Source organism: Bos mutus, chromosome 26 (genome assembly GCF_027580195.1).
Source record: "Bos mutus isolate GX-2022 chromosome 26, NWIPB_WYAK_1.1, whole genome shotgun sequence".
In the NCBI taxonomy this organism is placed as follows: Eukaryota; Metazoa; Chordata; class Mammalia; order Artiodactyla; family Bovidae; genus Bos; species Bos mutus.
In genome coordinates, this window is record NC_091642.1 from 26,750,557 (window position 1) to 26,772,116 (window position 21,560).

At 43.2% G+C, this 21,560-nt stretch overlaps 1 protein-coding gene across 1 annotated transcript in view; it reads right to left on the minus strand.

Annotated features, from left to right (window-relative positions):
- The window catches only part of CFAP58 (cilia and flagella associated protein 58), a 111,277-nt gene extending 104,787 nt beyond the window's left edge, over window positions 1-6,490 (minus strand). The window contains exon 1 of the mRNA XM_070363317.1: window positions 6,380-6,490. Coding sequence (XP_070219418.1) covers window positions 6,380-6,388 — 9 coding nt within the window. The 5' untranslated portion in view covers window positions 6,389-6,490. The remainder of the gene's footprint in view (window positions 1-6,379) is intronic.
- Window positions 6,491-21,560: the final 15,070 nt, after the last annotated feature.

Below are 21,560 nucleotides of genomic sequence, written 5' to 3' on the forward strand. Positions count from 1 at the left end.
ACCCCGTGGACTGTAGCCTACCAGGCTTCTCCATCTGTGGGATTCTCCAGGCAAGAGTACTGGAGTGGGTTACCATTTCCTTCTCCAGGGGATCTTCCTGACCCAGGGATCGAACCAGGGTCTCCCACATTGGAGGCAGACGCTTTAACCTCTGAGCCACCAGGGAAGCCCTACAAACAGCATAATAATAATAAAGAATGAGCATGGTTAATATATTTATTCAGGAAATATTGATTGAATATCTTCAGTATATAAGTTGGAATGAAGAGGCTGGAGGAGATACCAAAGTAAGGAATAAACAGCCTTCCCATAGGAAATGTGTACATTAAGAGCTGATGCAGTATGTATGCAGAAAATAGAAGCATGGAGTTTGATACCTGCCATAAAATAGATTCAAAATTCTATGAGGACCTATAGGAAGATGGAATTACTTCCAGCAGCAAGAATTAAAGCCAATTTCATAAAGGAAGAGGCATTTGAGCAGGCATAAAAGGGAGATTGGAGTTTTCACAGGTAGAGGTGAAGAGAAAGGGCATTCCTGGCCCATGGCAAAACTTGATCAAAGACTCAGGGCCAAGCAGGTATCCGTGATTTGAAATTGGTTAAGAAGTTCAAATTAGCTAAAGAAGTATGATGTGGAGAGGGACAGAGACTAGACAGGGAGTTAGGGACAGACTGGACACCTTGAATAGCATTCTGAGGAATATAAAGCAAATTATTCTGGAAGCCACAGGTAACCACTTAACCTTTTGAGCAAAGAACTGATAAGTTTTGAAAGGTCTTATTTATGTTTGTAACATTATGCTTTGATATCTCCACTAAAACAGGCTTTAAAATCGAAACTATTGCTAACACTGTTGATGGGAATGTAAATTGCTACAGTCACTATGGAGAACAACATGGGGGCTTCTTAAAAAAACTACAAATAGAGCTACCATATGACCCAGCAATCCTCCTCCTGGGCATATATCTGGAGAAAACCATAATTCATTCAAATAGATACATGCATCCCAATGTTCATTGTGTTAACAATAGCCAGGACATGGAAGCAACCTGTCCATCAACAGAGAAATGGATGAAGAAGATGTGGTACAAGGGATGGGGGAAGGGAGACTCAAGAGGGAGGGGATATATGTGTACATACATACAGCTATTTCACTTTGTTGTACAGCAGAAACTAACACTGCAAAGCAATTAAACTCCAATACTAAAAATTCTAAAAAGATGTGGTACATATATACAATGGAATATGACTCATATTACTTAGCCATAAAAAGGAATGAAATAATGCCATTTGCAGCAACATGGATGTACCTAGAGACTGTTGTACTGAGTGAAGTAAGTCAGACAGAGAAAGACAAATATCATATGTTATCTCTTATATGTGGAATCTAAAAAAAAGGTACAAATGAACCTATTTATAAAACCAAAATAGAATCACAGATGTTGAAAACAAACTTATGGTTATTGGGGGAAAAGATGCAGGGGAGGGATAAATCGGGAGATTAGGATTGACATATACATACTACCACATATAAAATAGATAACTAATAACCTCTATTGTACAGCACAGGGAACTGTACTCAATACACAATGTGATGACCTACATGGGAAAAGAATCTTAAAAACAGTGGTTACATGTGTATGCATACCTGATTCACTCTGCTGCACACCCAGAAGTAACACAACATTGTAAATCAACTATATTCCAATAATTTTTTTAAGAAACACCTCTATTGCTAGTCAGAGAAATTAACTGACACAATCTCTAATCCCAATAATAAAGTAAAATTCAGATTCACCCTGCAGACTTTGGGTAAGTTGTCTAGTTTACCTTCTGCCTCGACAAACCCGTCTTTTCCAACATAGAGAAAGTCGACATGCTACTGGTCTTCAAAAACACCTGTACTGTTGATCACACTTCTAAATATGATATGCAAGCAAAACAGAGTCTATATCTTAAACCAGATATGGAGTCACAAGCATGTTTATAGAACGCTTTGTATAACGTTAGTATTAATACTAACATTAAACTCAACAGAGGTTTTCTTCCTGACTAAAAAGCAGATTATTGCAAAGATCACAATACAGCAATTCCACAAAGCAGAAAAACTTGTATTAAGGAATGCTGCTGCTGCTGCCGCTAAGTCACTTCAGTCGTGTCCGACTCTGTGCGACCCTATGGACAGCAGCCCACCAGGCCCTTCTGTCCACAGGATTCTCCAGGCAAGAATACCGGAGTGAGTTGCCGTTTCCTTCTGCAAGGAATGGTGCTGCTGCTGCTCAGTGCTTTCCGCTTGTTGATGTTAACATGAACACACAACAAACATTTATCCCAGCAATGTTCTTGGTTCCCTCCCTGTAAATGGTATTTACCGGTCATGGAACAACAGATTGGTTCCAAATTGGGAAAGGAATATGTCAAGGCTGTATATTGTCACCCTGCTTATTTAACTTACATGCAGAGTACATCATGCAAAATGCTGGACTGGATGAAGCACAAGCTGGAATCAAGATTGCCGGGAGAAATATCAATAACCTCAGATATGCAGATGACACACCACCGTTATGGCAGAAAGTGAAAATGAACTAAAGAGCCTCTTGATGAAGGTTAAAGAGGAGAGTGAAATAGCTGGCTTAAAACTCAACATTCAAAAGACAAAGATCATGGCATCTGGTCCCATCACTTCATGGCAAATAGATGGAAAAACAATGGAAACAGTGACAGACTTTATTGTTTTGAGTTCCAAAAATCACTGCAGATGGTGACTGCAGCCATGAAATTAAAAGACGCTTGCTCCTTGGAAGAAAAGCTATGACCAACCTAGACAGCATATTAAAAATAGAGATATTATTTTGCCAACAAAATAATGGTCCATCTAGTCAAAGCTATAGTTTTTCCAGTAGTCATGTATAGATGTGAGAGTTGGACAATAAAGAAAGCTGAGCACCAAAGAATTGATGCTTTTGAACTGTGGTGTTGGAGAAGACTCTTGAGAGTCCCTTGGACTGCAAGGAGATCAAACCAGTCAGTCCTAAAGGAAATCAATCTTGAATATTCATTGGAAGGACTGATGTTGAAGCTGAAACTCCAGTACTTTGGCCACCTGATACGAAGAACTGACTCATTAGAAAAGACCCTGATGCTGGGAAAGATTGAAGGCAGGAGGAGAAGGGGATGACAGAGGATGAGATGGTTGGATGGCATCACCAACTCGATAGACATGAGTCTGAGCAAGCTCCGGGAGTTGGTGACGGATAGGGGAAGCCTGGCGAGCTGCAGTCCATGGGGTCACAGAGTCGGACAGGACTGAGCAACTGAACTGAACTGAACTGAAATGGTATTAACATCAACACTTGATCACTAGCCTAAAGAGTTGTTCACAAGAAAGGTTCTCCCTGTGCACCTGGCACCTAGCACAGGCATGGAAAAATATCAAAGAAAAAAAGCTGTAAAGAAACTTTTACGAACAAAAGAAATTTGTTTGTATTTTCATTTTAAAATATATTGCAATTCAAAGCAAAGCAAAAACAATCTTTTAGCTGTGACCAATAACCGGTTGGTATCTACACTGTTATAGCATATAATAGTATCTACTTCAGAAGCAGGATTTCAACATGAACTGATCAGAAAGGCGCTGTGATGCTCCTTCATACAACACTGATTTGGGTGTGTACTATTAGCTGAGAGTAGGGGAAAAGGGAAAAGAAAAAGCAAGCTGCAGTGAAAAATGAGGCTGCATGGAAATGAAGACTTATGAAAGCAAAAAGTGAAGTTGCTCTGTCGTGTCCGACTCTTTGCGACCCTGTGGACTATAGCCTACCAGGCTCCTCTGTCCGTGGGATTCTCCAGGCCAGGGTACTGGAGTGGGTTACCATTTCCTTCTCCAGGGTATGAAAGCAAACGTGAGGAAAATTTGACTGAGGTCAAATGAAAATAAAAATAGATGAAAAAATGACAGCAGATTATGAAAGGGAAGAGAGACAGGAAACAATTAGTTTATAGTATTGATATCTGGGGCTTACATAGGGAAAATGAAGAATAATGAAATAAACCAAGAGGACTAGTGGGGGGAGAAAAGGAAATAAAGGAAAAAATAAAGGAAAAATTAAAGAACTAGAAGGAACAGGAGGAGGAAATGGGAAGAAAGAGGTATGAATGAGTGTGGGTACTGAAGGTAAGAAATTTGGCCTTGGATGGACAAAAAACACATGAAGAAACGCTCAACATTACTCATTTTCAGAGAAATGCAAATCTAAACTACAGTGAGGTATTACCTCACACCAGTCAGAGGGGCCATCATCAAAAAATCTACAAACAACAAACGCTGGAGAGGATGTGGAGAAAAGGGAACCCTCTCGCACGGTTAGTAGCAATGTAAATTGATACAGCTAATGTAGAGAACAGTATAGAAATTCCTTAAAAATCTAGGAATAAAACTACCATATACCCAGTAATCCCATGACTGGGCATATACCCTGGAAAACCATAACTCAAAAAGATCCCCTATGTTCACTGCAGCACTATTTACAATAGCTAGGACATGGAAGCAACCTATATGTCCATCTACAGATGAATAAAGAAGCTGTGGTACACACATACAATGGAATATTACTCAACCACAAAAAGGAGCAAATTTGAGTCAGTTGAACTGAGGCAGATGAACATAGAGCCTGTTACACAGAGTAAAGTAAGTCAGAAAGAGAAAAACAAGTATTGTATATTAACGCATAAACATGGAATCTAGAAAAACGGTACTGATGAACCTATTTGCAGGGCAAGAATAGAGACACAGATGTAGAGAATGGACTTGTAGACATAGCAGGGGAAAAGGAGAGGGTGGGATAAATTGAGAGAGTATCAATGCCACGTATACACTACGATGTGTAAAATAGATAGCTAGTGGGAAGTTGCTGTTAACACAGGGAGCTCAGCCCAGTGCTCTGTGACAACCTATAGGGGTGTGATAGGGGGTGGGAGAGGGGAGGCTCTAGACGGAGGGGATATATGTATTGATTGATGATTGATGATTGATTCACATTGTTGTACAACAGAAACCAACACAACACTGTAAAGCAATTATCCTCCAATTAAAAGTAAATTTTTTGAAAAAGAAAGACATTTGGCAGGGTGGATGAGAGCGATGGAGACTAGAGAGGGAAGCAGATGGAGAGTATAAGAGGGATTGTATAAGGAGAGAGAGTTGTTGACCGCAGGAAGATGGAATTTGCAAGGGCAGACCAGGTGTGGAGGAGATGGAATGATGAGGGGTGTGCAAGGTGTAAAGGAGACCAAAGAAGGAATTCGAACAGGGGTATGACGGTAGTGAGAGACGCTGGGACCAGGCCTGGCTTCGTGGGTGTGTGAACTATTCAGATGCAGGAGCCTCCTTGCTAAGATGTGCTCCACCCTTGGTTTACTGTTCTGCTCAAACCTGTTAATTTTTTTTAACATGAGACTCCGCATTTTCATTTTTCCTTGAACCCCACAAACTATGTAACTGATCCTGGCTGGGACTGACCATGTGATGAGAGAGATTGGGGAGGTCTCTGATGGAGTGATGAAGGATTTGAATTAGGGCCGTAATGGATGAGGACTGGGACTGGCAAGTAAGGACAGGGATCTGAGGTTGTCCAGGTTATAAATGAGGGTGCTAAGGGACAGGCCGATGGACAGGGGAGCCGGGTGTGCTGCAGTCCACAGGGCCATAAAGAGGCCCACACGACTTAGCTGCTGAACAACAATGGACAGGCAAGGGGTCACTAGAGAGTTGCAGAAATAACCTCTCATCAGTGAGGCTGAAGTTGGAGTGTGTCACAAAGTCGGGGAGTGAAAGGAGGGCATAAGATATTAACACAGTGGTCAGTGACAGCAACAGGGCAGTTAGTGATGGGCTGAAATGAGTAATGGGTGATCAGCTGATAGGGAATCGTGGTGCGACGTGGTCAGTAAATAAGGGTGACACTGGATATATATGAAGCCTTCTTCCAGGTTTCCCCATTCAGCAAGACATCAATATTTCTGTGTATCTCTCCTGTGGTTTCACCTTTCGACTCAAAATCTAGAAGTGGGGGCCTGTCATGTGTGAGGGGGGGACCTTATGAAAGTCCTACCGCACTTTGCACCATGTGAGTTTAACAGGGTCGGGGGCAGGGGGTGGGGGGAGGTGTCCACCCAATGGAAGGAGGGGCAAGAAATAATGCACCCAGCGCCAACGGGAACCAGAGGAGGGGGGCGGTAGGGAGTGAGGTTGTGGGAGGGGATAGGATGCTGACAGGGAGTATTCGGAATCGGTGGATGTGACACGGGATAGCAGAAGAGAGACGACGGGGAGGGGTCGAAGGAGAGGCGACAGAGAAGGGGGCGCTGACTTCTGACCTCGGCCATCCTGGGGCGCTCTGCGGGTGGCCTCAGAGGCAGCTGCGGAGACCGCGGAAACCGGGCCGCAGGCTGGGAAGGGGGGCCGAAACCCGGCGCTCAGCGCGTCCCCTGGTCTCCTGGCAACCGCCTCGCCCTCTGCGGGCGCTAGCGAAGGTTCGAAAGGGGTGGAGCCTCCGAGGCGGGCACCCTGGCTGTGCTCCTCAGAGTCGCGTGTGCATCCTATATGGGGCGGGACCAGGGCGATGAGCCGCGGTGTCTCTGAGCGGCTGGGAGGAGTCCCGGGGTGTGCAGAAGTGAGCAACACCCAAGACCAAGAAGACTCGGGTTGAAACCCGGGATTAGACCCGGGAGCCGGCAATGGAGAACCAGGACTGACGCTTAGAAGATGTGGATCAGAGGGTTTGAATGAAGGAAAGCCCGGCAGTCTCCCTCTGCCTTCTGTCACAAAGTGACTCGGTCGCGGGAGCAGGAAATATTCTCGGTTCGCGTCAATTCCAGCCCTTGAGAAGCAGCTACTGTGTGCAAGATATAAGGTGGAGGGGGTGGGGGGGGGAGAGAACTAAGGTAGAGGAAACACAGACCCTGCCCCCAAAGGCTGTAGTCACTTGTGGTGAGGAAAATAGGGTGCAAAGGTCGAAGCACCCTGAAAAAATACGTGGAGCCACGTCCTGAAAATCTGCCTGGTATCTGATTTCTCTCTTCCTCCCTGCCCCTCCTCCTCCACTCCTTTAGACTTCAGGTGCAGGGTTGGAGTAATTAAACTCTTTAATTAAAGACCTCTCTCTTGTTTCCTTTTTTTTTTTTTTTCATTTTCCCCACACCTCAACTTTAGCCTCCATAGGAATTCATGCTACTGTGCTTGGGTATATGGGCTTCCCCGGTGGCTCCCACCTGCAATTCAGGAGACCTAGGAAATGCTGGTTGGATCCCTGGGTGGGAAAGATCTCCTGGGTAAGACCATGGCAACCCACTCCAGTATTTTTGCCTGGAGAATCCCATGGACAGAGGAGCCCAGCGGGCTACAGTCCATAGGGTCACAAAGAGTTGGGACATGACTGAAGCGACAGCCCGCACGCACGTGCCTGGGTATATATTTTTGAAAAAATGTATAGCATTTTCATTAGTGCATGTTTTTCATTGTAACAGTGGTATTGGACTTTAAGGATCATCCTGTTTTCTAGTTTTCACTCAGCAATCTTTTTAAGGTTCTGTCCCTGTTTTGTAGGTGTTGTAATCCCAGGTCATTGCTTCTCACTGTGGCACTGCTTTCTGTGTTGGACATCCTTACCTTTTATGTTCAGCGCCCCAGTGCTGGATACCAAGGCTGGCTCCACCTCTCCAATATCATAAACAGTGCAGCTATGGTCATCCTTGTCAGTGGTCTTTTACGGACCTATGAACAAACTCCTCTGAAATATATGCCTAGGAGTGAAATTGTTAAAACCAAAGGGGACGCACGAGGCCACCATATTCAACTTGTCCTGCACAGATGCATCCAGCCAGCCAGCCAGTGGGGGCTGAAAAACAGACCCCACCCTTTTGCCCATGTCATGTGCTCTGCTGGAGGAAGACATGTCCTTTCCTTCCCACCAAAGTTTTGTTCCTTAGTCAAGCCATGAACCTATAGGCTGTGATTATCCAGAGGGTATACCCTCTTCAAATTCATACTGTGGTGGACAGTATTTTCCAATGGCACAAAGGTGCCTAGTAGCCTGGTGGAAGCCCTGGGTACTTGACTTCACCAGTACTGCTAGATGGCATACCAGAACTGCTGCCCTACACCACATTCCAGGGTGTCCCCTACTCCCATCCTTACCAGCATGCAGTGGTTTATTTATTCATAAACAGTCATATAGTGTTTACTAAGTGTCAGATACTATTCTCAGGGCCTTACCAATACTGATTCATCTAATTAGCCAGGTTCCTAATTTGTGTCAGTATCATGGAATTCATGTCAGCACATTGTTTTAATTTGCATTTCTCTATGAGTGAAATTGAGCAGTTCTTCGTACATTTATAAGCCACTTGGGGTCCCCTTCTGTGAATTGTCTATTTATAGCCTTTGCCTATTTTTCTATTGCTCTTTTTGATTTGCAAGAGGTCTTTGTAACATCTAGACATTAATCTACTTTCAAAGACTGGCCATGTTGCTTGTGATATCCTTGAGGATGAAGGGCTATAAAATTAAAGATTATTCTTAATCTTTAATTTTATAGCCCTTCATCCTCTTTATGCTTTTTAGTATAATTTAATAAGTCTTTCTCAATCCCAAGGTTATAAACATATTCTCTATCATCCTCTTCTATTAGCTTACTAATTTTACTTTAACATGTCTAGTTCAATCCATCTGGACCCATTCCCTTCTCCAGGGGATTTTCCCAAGCCAGGGATTGAACCCAGGTCTCCTACATTGCTGGCGGATTCTTTACCAGCTGAGTCACAAGGAAAACCCAAGAATACTGGAGTGGGTAGCCTACCCCTTCTCCAGTGGACCTTCCCAACCCAGGGATCAAACCAGGGTCTCCTGCATTGCAGGTGAATTCTTTACCAGCTGAGCCATCAGGGAAGCCCAATTAGCTTAATAATTTTCCTTTTACACATTTAGTTCTTTAATCCATCCGTATATGGTGTGAGATAAGGATCCAGTTTTATTTTTCTCAATGGAGTGAGTCCTTTTTCCTATCTTCCCAAATATAGATGGGTCTGTTCTGAACTCTCTGGTTTATTCCCATGTCAGCACCACAAGGTTTTATTACTATAATTTTGTAGCCAGTCATCATAGTTAAAGGACAGAACATGCCTCCCTGCTCTGTCAAAATTGCATTGGCTATTCATGAATCTTTATTGCCCCATATAAGTTTTCAGGATATTTTTCAAATTCCTCATGACAAGTGTTAATTGGAACTTCATTGAATGTATGAATTAATTTGAGGGAAATTAACATTTGCACAATGATATCTCATTCATGAACAGAGACTGTGTATCTGGTGGACAAATAGAACAAAATATAACTGAGCCATAATGCGCAGGGAAATAGTGAAAGAGGTGGCACATGAAGCTGGAGAAGCAGGTTGAACCAAACTTTAAGCCAAGTTAATAGAAATGAGGTGGAGATGGAGCAGGAAACATGACTCAGGCTGCTCTGTGTTTACAGAAAACTTGATTACAACACTGGGACCAGCTCGTGGGACCACCATAGTCCAGAGAAACTCCATAATAACATTGTTAAAGGTACGCAGCCATAAAGGAAGACCTAGAGGGCCCTGGCCACCCGTATCTCGTACTGGTGTCTCTTGCAGAGCCATGTGTCTTCCCACTGCCTGGGAACTGCCTATGGGACAGTTTCACAAGCAGATGGCCTGCCAAGGTTGCAGCAGTTCAGTGCAGAAAACACTTTGTTTAAGCAACTACTACAGAACAACAGCTCCCAAGGCTGGCCATAGGAGCCACAGCAGTGAGTAAGACAAAGTCACTGCCCTTTGGCTTTAGGGGGAAGAAAGAAAGAAAAACCTACAATTAATTCTAACATGATGTGATGGTGTCATTTACAACAGACTCTGTCAACAGAAAGCACTGTGAGTGCTCGGGGAATCTAGACACTGATACCTGAGCGCAGTATTTACCATGTGGGGACAGAAAGGCAGAACACAGACACTCAGGGAACCACTGGAGGTGGACAGGAACATGACATCTTTAATTCGCAGGAAAGAGATGCAGGAGGACATCAAAAAGGATGTATGAGTGAATGAGAGGATGGGTGGCTTGATAAATTAATTTATACCGATGAAAAAAAAAATGCTTTGTGTTCCAATTTTCCAGATTACAGTCGAAGACTACTCACTACCAGGCTCCCCCTTTGTTGCTGTAATTAAAAGGAGCACTAGGTGGCATCGTACTACCAAAAGTCCTCACCTTCTAGAGCCTTTGGGAGAAACTCTCCAGACTGGGTCAGCCCCTAATTTAGACAAGAGTGCTTCCGTCAATCTCAGGTCTCATTACACCCACTTAATTTGTTTACTGAGCACCTGCTATATCCCTTCACACCATGGAGACTATGAAGGAATAAAGTCTCCCCTCCCTAAAGGAGCAGAAGGAGACGTTAAACATGCAGTGCCCCCCTCCTCCACGCATAAAAATCAGTCCAAGACACGATGCAGTAAGCACTGTCAGGACAGAACATCCTGTGTAATCTGGTCCCGTCAGCTATCTGCTGCCTTCTCCCACCACTCACTTCTTGCTGCAATATCTTCTTTTGATTCCTTGTATATGTCATGTTCTTCCAGGCTACCAGTATGGAATAATCGACCTTCCCTCTTCAACCTGGCTGACTGCCACCCATCCTTCCTTCAGCTCTAACTAACTTAGATGACATTCCTGACCTGCCCCCAACACCACACTACCTCTTCAAGTACCTCTTTCTCTGCTTCTTGGACCATCCCATAATGTTAATTAACTATGGATTCAAGGAAATAGTTGTTTCATATCTGTCCTTGTTGTTGAACCCAAGTTCATGTCCCCAATGCACAGTGAGGCCAAACTGAAATATCAGAGTCTCTTTATTTAATGGGCAGACCATGCTCAGAAAGCCAGAACTCCCTGATGATTTGGGGGTCAGGGGCAGGCTACAAAGTGTGTGACCTTTTTTTGATTGGTTGGTGATGAGGTAACAAAGGTGGTATTCCAGGAATCTCAATCATCAACCTTCAGGTTCCAAACAGTCCGGGTTCCTCCTGATTGTGTTTAGAAAGAAGTTACCGTCCCCCACAGGTGGATGCCCTAGAAGAGATCAGTTCAGTTCAGTTCAGTCACTCAGTCATGTCCGACTCTTTGCAACCCCATGAATCGCAGCATGCCAGGCCTCCCTGTCCATCACCAACTCCCGGAGTCTACTCAAACTCATGTCCATCGAGTCAGTGATGCCATCCAGCCATCTCATCCTCTGTCATCCCCTTCTCCTCCCGCCCCCAATCCCTCCCAGCATCAGAGTCTTTTCCAATGAGTCAACTCTTCGCATGAGGTGGCCAAAGTACTGGAGTTTTAGCTTTAGCATCATTCCTTCCAAAGAATATCCAGGACTGATCTCCTTTAGAATGGACTGGTTGGATCTCCTTGCAGTCCAAGGGACTCTCAAGAGGAGATACAGTATATTATTATGTATACCATCTGAGGAAGAACTAGGACCCTGCTTTATGGCCGTGAAATTGTTTCTCTTTTGTTTCTGCATTCCCTCCGCTCCCCAATTAGTAAATGTTTGAATCTGCCCTTTGGTACTCAGGGAGGATCTAGGAGTTGGAAGCCTTTTTCCTACAATTAAGAAAGGAGAGATAGGCTTTTGTACCCAGGAGGGTACTGCTCAGTTTCATCTTTTCTACCAGGCTGTCAAACAAGAGAACAAATATCTCTTTCTTTCTTGTTCAGCCTGTCTCTATTGGTGTTATGGGCTAAACTGGATCTCCCTAAAATTCATATGTGGAATCCCTAACCCCCAGTACATTGGAATGTGACTGTATTTGAGAAATACGGTCTTGGAAGAGGTGAATAAGTTAAAATGAGGCCATTAGGGTGGGCCCTAATGGCCAAATCTGACTCCTGCTCTTATAAGAAAAGGAAATCTGGGCACACAAAGAGACACACAGACGAAAGATACAGCAAGAAAGCAACCATCTGCAAGCCAAGCGGAGAGGTCATAGGAGAAACCAAACCCTCAGACACCTTGATCTGGGATATCCAGCCTCTAGAACTGTGAGCAAATGTCTATTGTCTATTGTAAGCCACCCAGTCTGTGGTTCTTTATTATGGCAGCCCCAATAAACTAATACAAACGGCCATCACGCCTCTCAGTACGTAACTATTAAGTGAATGACTATTGAATGAGTTCTGAAATAAGGAGGACCTGTGAAGGATGGATGGTATTAGTAAGGAAAGGTACATGGTAGATGTGGTTCTTAAACTTGACTGTAAGTGATACATGGAGACATGGAAAAGAGAAATAATCCCAAGTGTGGAAAATAGCACCCAGCAGATACCAAGGTAAAAAGGCAAAAATCCTGCTCCAGGAAGGGTGGGGTCCATATCAGGGACTCGTGGACATTAACGTTGATATGAGGGTCTGGGTGAATGTGGAGCCTTTGGAAGACTAGCAGAGACATAGCTATAAACTCAAGGACCGGGGACAGCAAAGGACGTACCCATTTGCTCTGCTAAATAATTTAAATGTATGATCATGATCTGTAATACATATGCAAAGCTCCTTGTTTAAACCTGGATATTGTTGTTGAGTCACTCAGTTGTGTCCAACTCTTTGTGACCCCATGGACTGCAGCCCTCCAGGCTCTTCTGTCCTCCATCGTCTCCTAGAGTTTGCTCAAATTCATGTCCATTGAGTTGGTGATACTATCTAACCATCTCATCCTCTGCCGCCCCCTTCTCCTTTTGCCTTCAATCTTTCCCAGCATCAGGGTCTTTTCCAGTGAGTCAGCTCTTCTCATCAAGTGGCCAAAGTATTGGAGCTTCAGCATCAGACCTTCCAATGTGTATTTAGGGTTGATTTCCTTTAGGATTGACAGGTTTGATCTCCTTACAGTCCAAGGGATTCTCAAGAGTCTTCTCTAGCACTATAATTTGAAAGCATCAGTTCTTTGGCACTCAGCCTTCTTTATGGTCCAACTCTCACATCTGTACATGACTACGGGAAACCATAGCTTTGAGACCTGGATATAGCGCCTCTTGTTTAGCTTCCTTGGGACTTGCTATGTGCTATGACTCAGTAATAAAAGCAGCATTTTCTGTACACAGTGCTCACCTCTTCAACAGCATTCCATGAGGCTATGAAGTGAAACTCCAGAAAAGCAGAAAGAAACATGGATATGCACCTCCACATGGAAATTCCAGCTTGCAATACAAAATGACTGTGTCCTAAAAGAAACCTACTCCTCCAATGGATCAGAGAGCTCCTAGAAGCAATTTGCGGAAAAGGCAATGGCACCCCACTCCAGTACTCTTGCCTGGAAAATCCCATGGATGGAGGAGCCTGGAAGGCTGCAGTCCATGGGGTCGCTGAGGGTCGGACACGACTGAGCAACTTCACTTCACTTTTCACTTTCATGCATTGGAGAAGGAAATGTCAACCCACTCCAGTATTCTTGCCTAGAGAATCCCAGGGACGGGGGAGCCTGGTGGGCTGCCGTCTATGGGGTCGCACAGAGTCGGACACGACTGAAGTGATTTAGCAGTAGCAGAAGCAATTTGGGGGGAGTCTGTGGAGCCTAGAATCCGCATCCAGAAATGTGTTCCTCCCACCTCCCCGCTCCACCTCTGGCCATAGCTGAAAGGGTCAGGAGTGGAGACTTAACCCATGTGACCCATTATCTTTCCTGGGAATTTATAATTAGGACCAAAAGTTGCAAGTCGCTCATTATGGAGCCTGGAACTGAGTACGTGCCACCCAAAAGAGGCAGAGAAGGCAGGCTGCATAGAGGGAAGAATAAATGAACAAGAAGGGGATTCCACAGGCTCAAGAGAGGGAGGAAGAATTGGGGGAGGGGCTCCCTTGGTCGTTGATGCCGTTTCAGATGCTGGGTGCAGTCTCTGAGGGGGCCCAGCACACCTGCTCTCTTGGCTTCTGCCAGATATTTTGCATCCTCCTAACAAATTCACCTTATTTGTTTAAGCACCAAGTTTCCACTATTTATCTGCCCACCCAACCCCACCAAAAGAAAAAGACAAAATAGGACCAACACAGGTCCTGTTTGCACAGGCATGTGATGTCGCTGGATTTAATGTCCATGAAATATAAACACTGCATTTGGGGCTGCAAACAACACGGGAAAAACTCCAGTCATCAGAGCTAACACTTTTCCTCCAGGCTTTTGGGAAGATTAAAAGCCCACGTGTTACAGAAAATTATCATTTATCAGATGACCCCATGCTCACCTTAAATGACAAAACAGAGTCCCAGCTGGCTAGTACTCTCCAAAACTGTTTGGGCCATATTTTATTCCTTTAATCTGCTTCTTTTCCACACTGCTGCAGACCTAAGTTAACAGAACATTTGCTGAGCATTTGACATCGATTCCCAAAGGGTCTTCATACAAATGCCTCTCTGGATACCCTAGGAGGCAGCAAAGCTCAGGCAGATTTATTAGGAAGATTGAAAGGTCGGGCACAAGGTGGAGGCAGCGTGCAATCTCCACTGCCTGGGATCATTTTTACAAGGAGACTGTCACAACCCAGTCATCTTAACTGCCCCGCTCCCACTGGGTCAAGTTCCTTCTGGATGTGACTGGATAGGTAAGCTAGCTCACTCAGGGGGTGCTTCTTGCCCAAGAGGCCAGGCCAAGGTTGCAGTTTGACGTCCTACCTAAAACTAGTGAAGATTTACACAGACCAACCAGCTAACCTAACCGACTTGCTGAAAAAGACTGAATCAATCCACACAACCTGTTCCCACTACAAATAACCAAATACACTAAATGAATGAAGAAGTAAATAAGTAAATAAACAGAATTTTTTAAATCACCTTAAGAGAGAAAACTGTAAGCGAAAAAAAAAAAAATCAAGGCACAAATCCCTTTGATGATGGGCCACTGCTCTTGTTTTCTACTATCCCCTGAAAACATCGTATTTTCAACATACATCTAGTCTTAACGTGTGCTGGTACCTTGTCTAGAATATCCTATGTCTCCTTTGTCCAGTGAGTTTTTTCAAGAGTCAGTTCTGTGCCACCTCCCCGAGGAAGTCTTCCCCTGTTTGGCACACCTTCTCTGTATTACTAGAAAATCTGAGCATCCCTCCATCAATGTACTGTATTGTAATCATGTGTTTATATCTATGTCTGGAAAGACCAGTCTTTTCTTTAATACATCTATGGTGCTGACCCAAAAGAGACATTCAAAACAGAAAGTTTGTTAAAGGAAGGAAAAATGGAAAGAAGGATGGAATGGAGAGAGGGAGAGAGGAAGGAAGAAAGGAAAAATAGAAGCAGCTTATGCACTCAGGCACACAGCAATCACTTTGGGAGTGATTAGTGACTAGCTAAAAGCTATTGGAACATAAACATTTAAGATTCTAAGGTAATTAAATAAAATCATCTCCAAGTACACACTAGGCCCTCAAATAGAGATATTAAGTATCTCATTTCTCTTCCCATCTTTGATGCAAGTGTCAAAGAACCAAGGCTTTTCTTTTTATCCACAGGGTTCGATGCACAGTAGGCACTCAACAAAAGTTACAATTTGCTTCTCTTAGCGAAGATAAGCATCTGTAAAGTGAAACTCTTTGCTGTCTTAAAGGAATAAATTCTTTCCACCCTGTAGATAGGTTGCTTTATTTCCAATATCGGCTGCCAAATCTACCTAACAGTTTCACTACCGAAAAATGCCTGCTGAGTTAATCTACTGCGGGCAGGTGTTCTCTGAGGCAGTGCAAGGGAGGCAAAGAACCTCCACACTCCCTCTCCAATGCTACCAAAGGAACTGGAAACACAGCATAAGCTAAATAGGACAATGCAAACATCCAGGATGGTAGAGACCAGCCTAGAATACCACTGTGTTCTAGAATCTAGCACCATAATCTGCAAACTAGGTCTATAAAGAACCAGATTAAGAAATATTTTGGCCTTCACCAGGCCACACATTTTCTGTAGCAGCTATTTTCACTCTGCCGTAAGCACAGAAGTGGCCCAATATATAAATGAATGGGCTTGGTTGTGATCCAAGAAAACCTTATTTACAGAACCAGGTGGTACTCTGGAGTTGGCCTGCCAGCCAGAGTTTGCCAACTCCTGATTTAGCACAATGCCTGGCATATAGTAGGTGCCCACATATTGAATGAACGAATGGATGAGGGAATGAAGATTTTTCTAAGGTAATGGCACAGTGATTTGTCTTAAAGCATTCATGTACCATCATCAGACATTAACTACGAGGAGAGCAATGAATACCTCCTGACCAGAAATACACTTGATAGAAATTATCTGACAGTCTTTCCCACTCCAAGTGGTGTGTATGAATGGAAACTTAACAAGTAAAACCACTAACAGCTTTAGAGATGTGAACCAGAAGATCAGTTTAAAGAGGTATTTTTCCCAAACCATGGATCATGACTCTTGAGTAAGTTGTAGCCTGCGTTTTGTTTTTTTTTTTTTTTTTTTCAAAAAAGGATAAGAGATGCAAGGAGAAACAGAACAGGGAATACACCACAGTCTATTACATGTAGTAAGCATAAGGATTGTTTCTAAGGTGACTGTCTTTCATCTGTAAAGTACTTGTATGTGAGAGTATTCACATTCTGGGGTAGAATGTATTTTCAAAAAAGGTTGGGAAAATGTTCTATTATAATCTCATTCTACTATAATCCCATTCTTGAGGAAATTCAGTGTATTTGTACATTTGAAGGGGATTTACTTCTTCATAGCAAAGTAGTTGAAGGCAAAATTCTGGAGCAAATTTCTTGACTCACTTGTTAGCTGTGTGATCTTGGATAAGTTAATTAGCTCCTCTGGGCCTCAGTTTCTTTACCTGTGAAATGGGAATGCAAATGATACCTATTATTGTTGTTTAGTTGCTAAGCCATATCTTAATCTTTTGTGATACCTAGAGCCCACCAGGCTTCTCTGTCCTTGGGATTTCCCAGGCAAGGATACTGGAGTAGATTGCCATTTCCCTCTCCACGGGATCTTCTCAACCCAGGAATCAAACCTGAGTCTCCTGTGTTGCAGTTGGATTCTTTATCGCTGAACCATCAAGGCTTTCCAACAATACCTATTACGGTTATTATGAGAATTAAACAAGTTATCATTGCCAACATCCGCTAGATCATAGAAAAAGCAAGAAAGTTCCAGAAAAACATCTATTTCTGCTTTAGTGACTATGCCAAAGCCTTTGACTGTGTGGATCACAATAAACTGTGGGAAATTCTGAAAGAGATGGGAATACCAGACCACCTGACCTGCCTCTTGAGAAATCTGTATGCAGGTCAGGAAGCAACAGTTAGAACTGGACATGGAACAGACTGGTTCCAAATAGGAAAAGGAGTACTCAAGGCTGTATATTGTCACCCTGTTTATTTAACTTATATGCAGAGTACATCATGAGAAACGCTGGACTGGAAGAAACACAAACTGGAATCAAGATTGCCGGGAGAAATATCAATAACCTCAGATATGCAGATGACACCACCCTTATGGCAGAAAGTGAAGAGGAACTCAAAAGCCTCTTGATGAAAGTGAAAGAGGAGAGTGAAAAAGTTGGCTTAAAGCTCAACATTCAGAAAACGAAGATCATGGCATCTGTCCCATCACTTCATGGGAAATAGATGGGGAAACAGTGGAAACAGTGTCAGATTTTATTTTTCTGGGCTCCAGGATCACTACAGATGGTGACTGCAGACATGAAATTAAAAGACGCTTACTCCTTGGAAGGAAAGTTATGACCAACCTAGATAGCATATTCAAAAGCAGAGACATTACTTTGCCAACAAAGGTCCATCTAGTCAAGGCTATGGTTTTTCCTATGGTCATGTATGGATGTGAGATTTGGACTTTGAAGAAGGCTGAGTGCCAAAGAATTGACGCTTTTGAACTGTGGTGCTGGAGAAGACTCTTGAGAGTCCCTTGGACTGCAAGGAGATCCAACCAGTCCATTCTGAAGGAGATCAGCCCTGGGATTTCTTTGGAAGGAATGATGCTGAGGCTGAAACTCCAGTACTTTGGCCACCTCATGCGAAGAGTTGACTCATTGGAAAAGACTCTGATGCTGGGAGGGATTGGGGGCGGGAGGAGAAGGGGACGACAGAGGATGAGATAGCTGATGGCATCACTGACTCGATGGACGTGAGTCTCAGTGAACTCCGGGAGTTGGTGATGGACAGGGAGGCCTGGCGGGCTGCGATTCATGGGATCGCGAAGAGTGGGACACGACTGAGCGACTGATCTGATCTGATCATATGTGAAGTGTTTAGAGCAACATCTAACACAGAGTATAAATTTTAGCTATTATTATGCGGCCTTCCCAGGTGGCCCTAGTGGTAAAGAACCTTCCTGCCAATGCAGGAGACATAAGAGACGCGGGTTCGATCCCTGGGTTGGGAAGATCCCCTGGAGGAGGAAAATGGCAACCTACTCCAGTATTCTTGCCTGGAGAATCCCATGGACTGAAGAGCCTGGAGGGCTACAGTGCGTAGCATCGCAAAGAGTCGGACACAACTGGGGCGACTTAATACGTACACATGCACGCTGTCACTAACCAATAATGTGACCTTGAGTACGTGACCTAAATTCTCTTGGTTTCATTTTTGTTGGTAAAAAGATCTCCAAAGGCCTTGCTGGCAGCAACATTCCAAGAAGGGATGGGAAGTGGTGTCCCAACACAAACCTTGAGGAAAGCAAATGCAAATCATCTTTCCTGTTCAACGACACTTTTGAGGTCTCAGCAAAGCAGCCTGTTTCAGAGAAAAAACCAATGTAAGCCAATTTGTTATTATCTCTCAAAACTGCATGCACAGGTGAATCAGGATGGTAAGAGACTGACCAAATCAAGGGAAAAGCTATTCTTTCCGTCCATCCAACCCTGCAGGACCAGCATTGGCCTCCTGTCTCTTCCACTGTCGTGTATTATTCCATACACTGGGATAACCACAGCTGGGGGTGAACAGGAAACCTGTCCCCGTTTGTTTCCAACATTCCTGACTGTGAAGTATAGTGTGAGGCTGCCCTGCAGTTGTTCTGGGGTTGATCACAAGTCACCTTTCACTGTGGAATTTGAAGCCCTGTTTAGCACCAAAGATCATTAAAAAAAAAAATCCATTTACTTTCACACACACAAAAGAAGTCGACAGAAAAACAGGTGAAGTTATTACTGATTACTCACAAACAAAATGGTCAGTAATAATGTTCTGTTTAGCCCCATTTGTAATTAAAGAAATGCACAGCAAGACACTGAGATATTTTTTACCTATAAAAGAGGCAAACTAATTAAAGTCAAAAAATAGTCAATGCAGAAAAAGATGCAGAGACACAAACATTCTCATGCTTTTATGAGAGTCTAAATTGGTGAGACTTCTTTGGAGGACAACTTTGCAATAAATAGCAAAACAGTAAATATGCATAACCTTCAACCAGCCCCAAAACTAGGAAGGTATTGAACAAAAGCAGCCTATATACAGACTTCTCCTTTGAGAAAAATAAAGCCCTATTTGTTTAATTTCTTGTCTTAGACACACATAAAATTATAGTCAGGTAATCTATCAGAGATCAAATTGCCAACACCCGATGGATCATGGAAAAAGCAAGAGAGTTCCAGAAAAACATCTATTTCTGCTTTATTGACAATGCCAAAGCCTTTGACTGTGTGGATCACAATAAACTGTGGGAAATTCTGAAAGAGATGGGAATACCAGACCACCTGACCTGCCTCTTGAGAAATCTGTATGCAGGTCAGGAAGCAACAGTTAGAACTGGACATGGAACAGACTGGTTCCAAATAGGAAAAGGAGTACGTCAAGGCTGTATATTGTCACCCTGCTTATTTAACTTATATGCAGAGTACATCATGAGAAACGCTGGACTGGAAGAAACACAAACTGGAATCAAGATTGCCGGGAGAAATATCAATAACCTCAGATATGCAGATGACACCACCCTTATGGCAGAAAGTGAAGAGGAACTCAAAAGCCTCTTGATGAAAGTGAAAGAGGAGAGTGAAAAAGTTGGCTTAAAGCTCAACATTCAGAAAACGAAGATCATGGCATCCAGTCCCATCACTTCATGGGAAATAGATGGGGAAACAGTGGAAACAGTGTCAGATTTTATTTTTTTGGGCTCCAGGATCACTGCAGATGGTGACTGCAGCCATGAAATTAAAAGATGTTTACTCCTTGGAAGGAAAGTTATGACCAACCTAGATAGCATATTCAAAAGCAGAGACATTACTTTGCCAACAAAGGTCCGTCTAGTCAAGGCTATGGTTTTTCCTGTGGTCATGTATGGATGTGAGAGTTGGAGTATAAAGAAAGCTGAGTGCTGAAGAGTGGATGCTTTTGAACTGTGGTGTTGGAGAAGACTCTTGAGAGTCCCTTGGACTGCAAGGAGATCCAACCAGTCCATTCTGAAGGAGATCAGCCCTGGGATTTCTTTGGAAGGAATGATGCTGAGGCTGAAACTCCAGTACTTTGGCCACCTCATGCGAAGAGTTGACTCATTGGAAAAGACTCTGATGCTGGGAGGGATTGGAGGCAGGAGGAGAAGGGGACGACAGAGGATGAGATGGCTGGATGGCATCACTGACTCGATGGACATGAGTTTGAGTAGACTCTGGGAGTTGGTGATGGACAGGGAGGCCTGGCGTGCTGCGATTCATGGGGTCGCAAAGAGTGGGACACGACTGAGCGACTGAACTGAACTGAACTGAACTGAATCTAGTCCTTGTAACCTAACACATCTCTAATTGACAAATCTAAAAAAAGTGGAGGGGGCTGGTGAGAGGACATTCTCATCTTGCACTAATTTTAACATTTCCCATTAAGCATAATATTGGCTTTGGAGAAGAATTTCACTCTCTACTTTTTTCATACTACAGAAATGTTTAACTGTGTTTGGATGATGAATTTTTTCAAATGGCTCTTCAGATCTTAGTGATGGTCTTTCAGTTTTTTGTTTTTGATCTATTTGTGATGTAATATTCTTTTGATGTGCTATGGAATTCTGTGTTAATATTTTATTTAGAATTTATAAAACAGTATTCACAAGTGAAATTTGTATGTTACTTTTATTTTCCTCTTTTTAATGAGTTATTTTCATTGGATTTTTGCTGGATATATTACCATTGACTTAAGAAAAAAAAAGAATTCTACCCTTGAGGGTTTTTATGTAAATGACTAAAATTTTATTTCTAAGTATTATATTTGTACTTTTCCAAATCTGCCCTGTTTTTTTCATAGTGGTATGTTCTATCCTTCTGTCTCTGTAATTATGTTGAACATAACTATTTTAGTCTTTTTCAAGTTGTTCTACTGCCTCAAGTTCTTAAGGAGCTAATTCTCCTGTTTATCACCAATCCAGGCCCTCATGTGGTTCATTTCCTAGTTGAGTTTATAATTTCTTATTATAAACTCATCTCGAATGGGAGTTTTTTATCTGTCAGAGATCAAGAAAAAAAAATTGTGTTTTGCATTCGCTTCTGAC